The sequence below is a fragment of the Apium graveolens genome, chromosome 3, assembly GCF_009905375.1.
Source record: "Apium graveolens cultivar Ventura chromosome 3, ASM990537v1, whole genome shotgun sequence".
NCBI classification, from domain to species: Eukaryota; Viridiplantae; Streptophyta; class Magnoliopsida; order Apiales; family Apiaceae; genus Apium; species Apium graveolens.
In genome coordinates this window covers 72,768,769-72,780,433 of record NC_133649.1, presented here as the reverse complement: position 1 = coordinate 72,780,433, position 11,665 = coordinate 72,768,769, and the positions used below count along the sequence as shown (strand labels likewise).

The 11,665-nt window shown below is 37.4% G+C and overlaps 1 protein-coding gene, 1 non-coding gene and 1 pseudogene across 2 annotated transcripts; 2 read left to right on the top strand and 1 right to left on the bottom strand.

The window, feature by feature from the left end:
• Nucleotides 1–221: 221 nt before the first annotated feature.
• On the top strand, nucleotides 222–328 carry LOC141716144 (small nucleolar RNA R71). Its single transcript, XR_012572864.1, has one exon. It is a non-coding gene; the product is annotated as a small nucleolar RNA R71 (small nucleolar RNA).
• Nucleotides 329–1,867: 1,539 nt separating this feature from the next.
• On the bottom strand, nucleotides 1,868–5,864 carry LOC141710769 (phosphoglucan phosphatase LSF1, chloroplastic-like). The gene is made up of 7 exons (XM_074513301.1): nucleotides 5,629–5,864; nucleotides 4,973–5,059; nucleotides 4,317–4,532; nucleotides 3,689–3,794; nucleotides 3,206–3,286; nucleotides 3,026–3,122; nucleotides 1,868–2,941 (listed from the first exon to the last, which is right to left on the bottom strand). The coding sequence occupies exons 3-7, from the start codon at nucleotides 4,511–4,513 to the stop codon at nucleotides 2,922–2,924; spliced, it is 501 nt and encodes a 166-aa protein (XP_074369402.1). The 5' UTR covers nucleotides 4,514–4,532; nucleotides 4,973–5,059; nucleotides 5,629–5,864; the 3' UTR covers nucleotides 1,868–2,921.
• Nucleotides 5,865–8,195: 2,331 nt separating this feature from the next.
• Nucleotides 8,196–8,490, top strand: LOC141716114 (18S ribosomal RNA; annotated as a pseudogene).
• The last annotated feature ends 3,175 nt before the right edge of the window (nucleotides 8,491–11,665 follow it).

The following is an 11,665-nucleotide window of genomic DNA, read 5'->3' as shown; positions in this document are numbered from 1 at the left end:
TTATAGCAGTAGCTGTATCCACTTCCAGAATTTCTGCTACCTTGCCTTGTAACATTATTTGCGTAGGATTCTGGTATTCATTAGCTTCCATTAGCTCAGTCAACTCATAAGCTTCATTATAGCTTTTGTCCCATAAGGCTCCATCAGATGCTGCATCGAGCATAGGTCTAGATTGTGTGCCTAAACCATTGTAGAAACAGTTTATAATCATCCAATCAGGAATGCCATGGTGTGGTCACTTCCTTAGCATCTCCTTATATTGATCCCAAGCCTCATACAGAGATTCTTCAGTTTGCTGTGCAAAATGAGTAAGAGCATTTCTGATTGCAGCAGTCTTCACCATAGAAAAGAATTTAGTCAGAAACTTTTGAGCAAGATCCTTCCATTTAGTGATAGACCCTGGTGGTAGAGAATATAACCAGTACTTTACTTTATCCCTCAGAGAAAATGGGAAGAGTCGCAGCTTGATAGCATCTTCAGTTACCCCATTGGACTTGAAAGTGTCGCAGATCTCAATGAAATCCCTGATGTGCATGTTGGGGTCTTCTGTAGGAGAACCCCCAAACTGAACTGAGTTCTGTATCATCTGAATTATGCTCGACTTGATCTCAAAAGTGTTAGCCGAGATGGATGGTCTGATGATGCTCAACCGAATATCATTGATCTTAGGCTGAGAATAGTCCATCTGAGCCTTAGGATTTTCTGCTTGATCTCCCATCACTACTAAAGCTGGTTTCTTGACTTTCTCTTCTTCTTTTACTTTCTATTCATCCTCAAAAACTTCCCTTCAAATTACTACAGCTTCTTCCTTGGCTTGATCTGGAGTTCTCTTACGAGCCCGCGAACGCGTATGCATAACGCTCGCTAGAGTACCTGAAACACGACAAGAAAAACAGTAGGTAAGTAACAATGTCCGAGTTAATGAACTTTAACGATCACTGATGAAAATCACATAAACTATAAGTTAACACCGAGTCCCCGACAGCGGCGCCAAAAACTTGTAAGTCGCTAAACACGCGCTAAAATTCATGCAAGTATACTCGTTCGCAAGTAATATAGAATTATTTCTAGTTCATTCCCACAGGGACTGGTTTAGGCTAACTCGTGATATGCACTTATGCAACAATGATATTGCTACTATCCAATGTTAAGACGAATAACAATTTGGGTTTTGATTATACTATAATTAACTATTGAGAATTATACTATAGAACATTAACTAAAAGATTGAAGAGACACTACTAGAAAAAGTAGAATAGACATCGGCTAAAAACCGATGTCTATGAATAAATAAATCCGATGTCTTCGTGGGTGATGTTAAAGGCCCCCCATTTAACATCGGTTTTAAACTGATGTTAAAGAAGACATATAACATCAGTTTTTAAAAATTTAAATTTCTAACACATATCTAATCTTAATATATTATCATAATATGATATTTTTATCAATTTAAACATATGTGAGATAAGCAAAATATTTTCATTTACCTATTGAACTGATGTTACTAATACCAGTAACAACGGTTCTCAAGATAAAGCGATGTAAACATAACTTTTGACATCGGTTCTTTATTTCAAACCGATATCTATTGGTGACAAACCGATCTCTATAAAGCTTAATAACATCGGTTTTCTGTTTTAAGATTTTTTTGTTGTAATATTTAACATCGGTTTTATTCGATATTACTGATGTCAATGTTCCACTTAAACTAATGTATTAAGTTTTGATAGACATCAGTTTTTTATTTTATAACATTTGTTAAAGTGTTAAATTAACATCATTTTCCATTGTAATGATTTCTGATTACCTGTTTCATTATTGTACATTTTATAAATATAGATGCCAAAAATTTTCCAAACCAATAAACTAACAAAACCAATTACTGCATAATATCAATTGTCTATATATCCAATAACAATATCCAAACATCAGGAACAACACTTTAATCTAATCCAAACATCAAGTACTGCACATATTTATGTAGCATATTGTTTGCAAACATACTGTATCACCAGATTCTGGATCTTTGGCTACATTGGCAGTCAATCCAACAATATAGCTCCCTCGTCCACTTGTGTGAATTCCGCAAGGGGATAGCTTATGTATATAAGTCAGCAACTGTGACTTGTTGGTTCCAGGATCACCAAGAAGCAAGATGTTGATATCTCCTCGAAAGCTAGCCCCAGATTGCAATGTCAATGCACTCCGACCAAAAAGCTGCAATTTGTCAATCAACCAAAACTCAGAGTATGGAATGTATATGACTAAATTATATAGTATTGTGCCAACCGTAAAGAAGAGCAATAAAACAGAAAGTTATATAGGACTGTGCCAAAAATATCTAGGATGGGTATATCGTTCAACTTTACACTAAATTATATAGGACTGTGCCAACTGTAAAGAAATCTATTAGCTAGAAGAACTCACACACAATCCAAAGATGAATCAAGATAACCGAGATCAAGAAAGAAGAAAATTTAAAAATAAAATCAAGTTTGGGAGCGGTACCTTTGTTGATCCAGAATTACAAAGCGGCAAAAGTAAGACTAAGAGGACATACCATTTTGCCAATCTCAGTGTCCGCATACAACATCCAGTCGTCTTCACAATACATATAGTGAAGAGCTCCAGGTCCAGATTCATTATGGTTGACAGGGGTGTGATATGAAGTATAAATTGGTGCCCCTGTTGACTGAGACAATAGTACTTTCTCATACTTTGGATCCACTAAATGAATGGTACCATCCAATGTTTTTTGTTTGCTGCTATTCTTCAAGTGATGCAACTGAGATGCTCTTAAAATAGATATCTTATGTACTATGACATATATATTTTCATACATGTGCTAGACAATAGGAATGAAGACAACCTACTAATCCAAAAATTGCTCCAGATGCACCAACTGTTGGTGCTTTACAGAACTAATAACTCATTGATATACCTAATTCACAGTAACAATTTAATCAGATAATAGTAGAAGTACTACCAATGTAAGAGAAATGATACATAATTTATCTGTGGTTACCTGCAACTGCAGAGGTGACATAAACTGCCATATATCTTCCACGACCACTAAGTTTCTCCACTGTCGGACCAATAGAGTTCAAAAAACAACAATTTATCTGAAAAAAGCAAACTCCTCTTATTACACACACTATAAAATAGTTTCCATATTATAATTGTGTGCACAGATATTTAATTAGACCAGGAGATGTCCGATATTTGCATGCAAAAATGAAGATGCCACAAGTCTCCACAGTTGTCCTCTGTCAATTAGACTATTAATCTGCAAGTATATGCAATTTAAATATAGTTAAGGAATTGCATATCAGACAATAGAAGACTATCTGACCAAATAATAGAAGACTATGTATGTTCAATTTTAATATGACATTATCAATATATGCAAGACCTTAGCACCCCAGAGCATTAGTTTCCCTTGTGTTGCCATCTTAAAGCTATAAAAAGTAAAACTTTTCAAATTATGTTATTCACATCTTGCATATACTATCTACATATGACAATTGATCCAAAACACCTTCTCAATGTATAGCAAATTAGCAATCACGTCCAACAGGTGTATTCAAAATATTAATATTTTTCGATATTGATACAAACAGGGAATTTATCACTCAATTTAATAGAGTATTATTAAGGTGGAAAATAAAGAAAGAGCAGAAGCCATTACCCCGTGTCCTATCCACACAAAAGTTACAGCATGGGTTGGAGGTTCATCATGTTTCCCGTCTTCCACCATTGCAATGAGATGCCAGGTTTCCCAGGCAATCGCTGGTCTGCAAGGAATAAAGTTTACTGTAAAAATGTTGAGATTGCATATTGAAAAAAAGTTAACCAAACTGTTCTTTACTACAACATATTTGAGATTAAATGGTGCTTCCTTTTTCAATACAATAACAATTTCCCTATATTGCTTGGCTAGAATCTAATATAACAAAATAACTGGAGACGTCCAAGTACAAGTGATTACTAGGATACAAGTTGAAGGGTTCACAGTAAACTAAGTACAACCCATATCCATGTTATCCACAAAATAATAGATTTGTAATTTGTTTTAAGTTGAAACATTAAAATATTTACAAAAGAATTTACCCTACTAACACTGACTCACAAATAACCTGCACGTGAAAGCCAAAATTTTACACCTTTGAGAACATTAGTCATTCAAACATTCATTTCCATAAATCTTCTTGACTGATATTTGTCTTTCCATATAAAGAACAGAAAACATGCAAACAATAATTAACACACTTCAATAAATAATATTTAAATGAAGGTAGCTGAAGATCAAGGAATACCTATCAGGTCTGTATGAATGTAACCAGGTTACAAAACTATATGTTGTATGAAGAGAGGTATCTGTCATCCAGTGAAGGTACGCAATGACGCAGGCGAGAGAGAGATCAAAACCAGTGGTACAAGTCACGTAAAGACGGTGATTCTTCTTCAGTAAACGTAATAGAAGACCCACACAAAATGACAATTTCTTTCTCATATCAAATGAATTTACTTCCCTAATAAGAAAAATGAAATGAAAGTGCTCATGATTTAAGAAACTTGAAACCTACACTTATTACCTCAACTAATATGAAAGAAAGCTATAGTGTGGAAAAATATGCATGATTTGGCATACCAATTAACTAAAAACCTATTTAAGCACAATAAGGATACTAGGAAGAAAAACCATGCACTTATGCAGGTGACTGCAATTCTAAGCTAATTCAAAAGTTTAACTAGTTTTAGTCTGATGGATGCAAATATAAAAAAACAATTATATTGACATGACATCGTGCTTCTTGTTAGGACATGAACATGAAACTTATCTATTGCAGCCTTTAGATTCTCTTTTCACTTATTTTTTAACTACTACATTGTTTAGTATATTCTAACTAATCTACCTTGGAAATTTAAGCAATTAACAATAAGAGGGAAGATTTATAGCAAAACACCATACCTCTTTCTCGAGCATTCTTTCTCGGCACATTCTTTGCCTTCTGATGCAGCACCAATAGGAAGTGGAGCATCAAATTCTGAAACAGCACTGCAACAAAACAGTAAAACCAAATTAATCCAGTCTGGTACTCCAAAATTAAACTTAAAAACAGTCAACCAAATTGATCACTAGCTTTAGATACAGAAGATTATCAACTAGAATCAATAAAATGAATATCCATCAAAAACTCCACATATTTTACACAAGTAATCAGACACCGATAAATTAATAAGTGATAAATAACAAAAATAAATAATAAAACAGATTACTTGTTGACAACTTAGATCGGAGACCACAATAAAAGCCATTACCACCATAACATATAAAGCTATCAACTTTAATAACCCCCGTACTTACCACTACTAGCCACTACATACTAGATAAACTATCCTCTGCCTACAATTATAAAAGAAAAAAAACCCACCAGAACAGGTAAAGCTTTCAACTTTAATAACGCTCGAAATTAGTACTAATAGGCCCTAGGAAAAAACATCCTCTACCTCAGATTATAAAAGAAAAAAAAACCACCACATCAACATAATTAGTGACCCAAGAAGCACAAAAAATTAGGGTTTAATTTAAAACCCCAAATTTAAAAGTTAGGGTTTAATATTTACCCAATTCAAGTTTAGACCTCTGAATTAGCTTTAACCTCCGACTTGAGCTTTATATTCCAATTTGAGCTTTAAACTTCGACTTGAACAAACTCTAACGACCTTTGCAGAGAGAGCGAGAAAGAGAGAGAGAGAGAGAGGGAGAGAGAGAGAGAGAGAGGGGGAGAGAGAGCGGTCAAGCAGAGAGAGAGATGAGCACAGTTGAGATGGGTTGTTCTTCGGTCGAGTAAAGAGACAGAGGAGAGAGGATAGGGTTTTGATTTTATGTTTTATATTTGATGTTTTAATAGATGTTGTATGTATACGTATTTTAATTTCTGATTTAATTTTAATCTTATGTGTAAAGTCCAAAAGAGGGGAGGGAAGATTTTAGGCTTGAAATTTTGCTAAGGTAAAAAAAAGGGGGAATTTTAAAGAGGGAATGAATTATTTGGTTAAGGGGGGGAAACACTTGGAGGGAATGAATAATTTGGTTAAGGGGGGAACGGGGAAGGTGCGTTAATTAATTTTTTTAAAACAGACATATAACATCGGTTGTGCTAAACAACTGATGTTTATAACAACAAAAGACATCGGTTGTCAAAAACCGATGTAGAAAACACCTTTTACATCGGTCAGAAAAGCAACCGATGTCTAAGAGGTGATGTCTATTCTACTTTTTCTAGTAGTGAGAGTTGAATAATATATGACATAAACATGGGATTCTAACTTCATTAAGTACTTCATTCAATAGCCTTTTCATTCTTAACCTTAGAATGTAATGGTGACGACACTAATCAGATAACACGAAATGGATAAACGCCAACTTTCGTTGCACGAATAATATACTACCAAACATCCAAAAAAGAGATAAGCTAAATAGACACCAATTATAATGAGACACAATATATCTATAGAATTTAATAACATAACGATTTAATGCACAAGTTATCTATTGTGATTACATAGGGCAAGTAAGATGGTTGAAATTACCTACGAATCATGCATAACAATAACACATGAACCTATGCTAGCATGGAAAGTTCTAAACCCTTAAATTCACTTTCGCTTCATTAAGAATTAACACACTATCTTATAAGTTCACGACGCTCATAAGACGAATAAGCATAACCAAAACTAGGTTATCATATAATCACCACACACTAAGGCATCAAAATAAATTAACTAAAGAAATCCATAAATAAATCTGCTAGAACCCCACAATAACGATCAGCCCATAATCGGACTCATCATCAACATAGGTTCCGAAGAAAGCATGGTATAACAAATATAGTCTTTATAAATAAATAATAAACAAAGTACGTGATCCAGAGTATTAGGTTCAACAAAACAAGAAATGAGCATCCAAGATTACAACTTAGAACAAAGATTCACAAGAATAAACTAGATCTTCTCCGCCTTCGTTGAATTATGTTATAGGTCTTCTTGTCGTCTTCTCCTTAAGCTCTGTTACGTTTCCTTATGAAAAATGACCTTTATTTATATATATATAGCAGCCCATGTATGGTAGAAGTCCTCCAATCGAAAGCCCAAGAGAATCAGGATTTAAATTTCTGACTCGACGCGACCACGCGCTTGATCAGCGTGGGCGCTGTGTCTCTGTACTTTGGGCGCAGCCGCGATCTTTGAGAGTGCGGGCGCGCTGGCCTCCTCGAGAAAATTCTATTTTCCTTCTTTTCTTGCTACAATGAGTTGGTCTTCGTGAGCTTTATTCCTTAGACACCATCCTAACACCATATTAGCATCAAATCAATGCTAATTCACCTTAATCCGGATTAATGCCTGAAATGCAAAAACACTAGAAAATACATTAAAATACCAATAACTTGAGTACGAAAATACCAATTCAAAGCTTATGGAGCATCATAAAGTGTCATAGATTCCACTCAATAATGGTCTCCAAGAGGGGAATTGAAGTAAATCCTGATAAGATAAAGGCCATTTTGGACATGAGCCTCCGCGGTCTATTAAGGATGTTCAAAAACTCACTAGAAGGGTTGGTGCCTTGGGATGATTTATCTCCAAATCTAGAGACAAGTGCTTGTCATTATTCAAAGCCTTGAAGAAAGTAAAAGGTTTCATATGGACCGAGGAGAGTCAAGAGGCATTTGAAGGACTAAAGAAATACATGGTTCAAGCCCCGTTGTTGGCCAAACCAGTCCTGAATGAAAGTTTATACTTATATTTGGCCATTTTAGAAAATGCCCTGAGCGTTGTATTGGTTAAGGAGGAACTTAAAGTCCATAAACCCATATATTATGTCAGTAAAATTCTGCATGGGGCTGAGTTGAATTATTCGACTATTGAAAAGTTTGCTTTAGCCCTGGGATGGCCTCAAGGAAGTTGTGTCCTTACTTCCAAGCTTATAAGATTGAGGTACTAATGAATCATCCTTTAAGAAACATCATTCACAATCATAAAGCCAGTGGAAGGTTGATTAATTCGGCCATTGATCTGGGAGAATTCGACATAAAGTATAAGCCACGAACGGCGATAAAAGCCCATGCCTTGGCTAACTTCGTGGTTGAATGTACCATCCCCAACCAAGAAGTCGTGGGGAAAGAAGAAACCGTACCTCATGACATGGAGGGAAAAGAAGAAAATGAAGGAGGACAGAACAAGAACAAAGAATTCTGGGTTCTCTATTTTGATAGAGCATCAAAAACAAATTCTTGTGGAGCAGGGCTAATTTTACAAAGCCCCGACTGATTAGCTAGTTGGTGAGGCAATAGCTTATCAAGGCGATGATGAGTAGCTGGTCCGAGAGGATGATCATCCATACTGGGACTGAAACACGGCCTAGACTCCTACGGGAGGCAGCAGTGGGGAATTTTCCACAATGGGAGAAAGCCTGACGGAGCAATGCCGCGTGGAGGTAGAAGGCCCACGGGTCGTGAACTGATGGGTTATTGATTGAATATGCTATGAAGTTAGATTTTCCGACTATAAATAATATAGTTGAGTATGAAGCTCTGATAGTTGGCCTTGCCCTAGCAGGGACTTTGAGAGTCAAAAACTTGAAGGTTTGTGGAGGTTCGAAACTTGTGATATTCCAGGTCAAGGAAGATTTCGAAGCAAGAGATGAAATAATGGCGAAGTGTGTACGCCTGGTGAGAGCTGTGATGACCCAATTTAATGAGTGCCAATCGAGCATATTCCAAAAGAAGAAAACACTTAGGCTGATGCATTGTCCAAGTTCGCTTCGTCAGAGGTAAAAGAAAGTTATGTGAGCGGGTATTTTCATGTTTTGAAAACACGTAACAAAGATGTTGAGCTTGTTGCCCCTATAGGGCTTAGGAAATCATGGATAGATCCCATCAAGGCCCATATCCAAACTAGTTGGCTCCCGACTAATGTGATAAAAGCATAAAAATTGGTTGTACGAGCACTGAGGTACTCTTTGATTGACGGGATTTTATAGAAGAGGTCTTATGTGGTTCCCTACCTGAGATGCCTTAGGCCCAACGAGGCATGTTTGACCCTCGAAGAAGTACACGAAGGAATTTGTGGACAACACTTGAGGGCAGAGCTCTTATGCATAAGATAACCAGGTTAGGCTTCTATTGGCCGGAAATGATGGCTGATGCCAAAGACTATGTAAAGAAGTGTGATTGTTGTCAAAAGCATGCACCAGTTGTCCAACAACCCCCCGAGATGCTGAATTCCATCAACACTCTCATTCCCTTCGCTATGTGAGGAATGGATATTTTCGGGCCTTTCCCCATGGCCACGCCACAAAGGAAGTTTTTAATTATGACTATTGACTACTTTACTAAGTGGATCGAAGCCAAGCCTTTAGCCAAGATTATGACCAAGCAAGTTGCACTATTCCTGTGGGAAAATATCATGTGCAAATATGGAATCCCTCGTATCCTGGTAACTGATAATAGAACATAATTCAATAATGAGGAATTCAGGAAGTATTGTGAAGAGAATGAGATTGAGCTGCAGTTCACTTCCATGGCCCATCCTCATGCCAACGGGCAAGCAGAAGTGATAAATCGAATTATTCTGGATGAATTAAAAAAGAGGATTGAAAAATCCAGGAATAACTGGGTAGAAGAGATACTTCTGATACTCTGGGCTTACAGGACCACCTGTAGAGTCACTACAGGAGCAACACCGTTTATGTTAGCATACGGGGCAGAAGCAGTCGTTCCAGTGAAGATATCACATTCAACTCCGAGAATTCAAGCATATAATGCTGAAGAAAATGAGGAAGGAAAAAGGTTAGCCCTGGACTTAATAGATGAAGTGTGGGATAAAGCACATGCGAAGATTGCAGAATATCAGAAAAAAGCTTCCTTTTATTATAACCTAACGGTGAAAGAAAGTTTTTTCACGCAAGGTGATTTGGTCTGTGGAAGCTTCTGGAGTAGGGAAGAGGGGAAAACTTGCCCCATATTGGGAAGGCACATACAAGATTAAGAGCGTTCGGGGAAGAGGATCCTACAAGTTAGAGACTATGGATGGAGATAAAATACCAAGGACTTGGCACGCTCAGAACCTGAAAAATTATTACATATAGTTCCTCGGAAAGGAAGTACTAACCAAGGATTTCGTATTCTAGTTCAATAGGATTTCATATATCAGTTGAATAGGATTTCTGTTTTAGTTCACAATATTTATGTAAGGGATGGACCCCAAAGATTTATGAAATTTGTGAAGTTTTCAATATATAATGTTGAGTTTCTGGAAAACATTATAGATTGAAAATATGCAATCCAAATGCAGATAAATATAAGGACAATAAAGTTCGACAAATTAAGAGACCACAAGTCCTGAGCGTAAATAATATAAGTAACAAAGCCACGCAGGGCCAAAAAACTCTAAGGAGAGGAAGTGTCCTCTACGTCCATATCATCCCCTCCGCTCTCACTCGATGTCTCAGCAGTACCGGTCTTGCTGAAAGAGGAGATGATATCCTCTGTGACAGGCCTAGAAGATTACTCTGGAGCAAGGACCAATTGGGTATGAGGGATATCCTCAGAGACAAATACGCGGGTATGAAACCTCTGTAGTAAATTCTCGTCATCTAGGAAAGGTAGTCCGCCGGGTTAATATCCGGACAGGCATCATTCACAATCCCAAGGGTTGTGTCCCAGTCGGTCCTGAAAAACCAGGGAAAAGCTGAATCATCCCTAACCCGCATGGTCTGAGTGAACTCATCTGTGTCTAAGTAAGCATCGATGACTCTATCTTTCTCAAGTTTAAGCTTCACCAACTCCGCATTGGCTTCAGAAAGTTCCTCCTCTTTGCGCTTTATCTTCATTTCCAGGGCCATATGCTTGGAATTCTGCTTCCTCAAGCCCCTGTCATATTTCTCCGAAGCCTTCTTCCAAGACTCGTCATGTCTCACGGCCGCTTGGAAATGAGCGTTGGTCTGAAATAAGAAAAAACAAGAGATAAGGAAAGACAAGCTTCATGCTTTTTTTAAAAAATGAGATGTTTAAAATTAGAATGCCAAAAAAACATACTGAGGCAATGGACTGAGCTCCCAAAGCTTCACACGCTCCGGGTCCTGGACGGCCATAATATATGTGAAGTCCTTAGGAGTAATGGAATGATAGGACCAATCCCAAGCATACTTCGTGGAACCAACCACGGTATCTCCACGGCGAAAACCCCATATAGGCTGAAATAAGCCCGTAGGAGTAGGAGCAGGAGTGGCAGGGGTTTCAGTACCCCCTGAAGAGGCCTCCACCATGGGCTCTTTATGCTTCATCAGGAAGCTAGGCTCCGTAGCCTTACCACGAGGATCCAATCCTGCAAGTCGGGCCTTCTTCATCCTAGTTCTTTCCTCAACCACCGGGATGACGGAGTTGTTTATCTCCTGGGTCGCTGAAAAAGAAACAAAAACAATGGATAATCTATGTTAATAACGTCTAAGAAAAAGGAAAACAAAGTATAGAATGAGAAATACCCTTTTAAGTGAATGTAGAAATTCCCACGTGGATCAGGGAAAACTCTTCCAACAAAGTTCAACTGGGAGTCTGTCCCTAATCTTTAATAAGTTCCCTATATATAATATTTTCCTCCT

Excerpts from the sequence above, each read along its gene's own strand:
- LOC141710769 (XM_074513301.1), bottom strand. The coding sequence starts at position 4,513 with ATGAGAAAGAAATTGTCATTTTGTGTGGGTCTTCTATTACGTTTACTG. Across the intron at positions 3,287-3,688 it reads TTGTGTGGATAGGACACGGG|ATTAATAGTCTAATTGACAG; the intron begins GTAATGGCTTCT and ends ATATACTTGCAG. Across the intron at positions 2,942-3,025 it reads TGTCACCTCTGCAGTTGCAG|GTATATCAATGAGTTATTAG; the intron begins GTAACCACAGAT and ends ACTGTGAATTAG.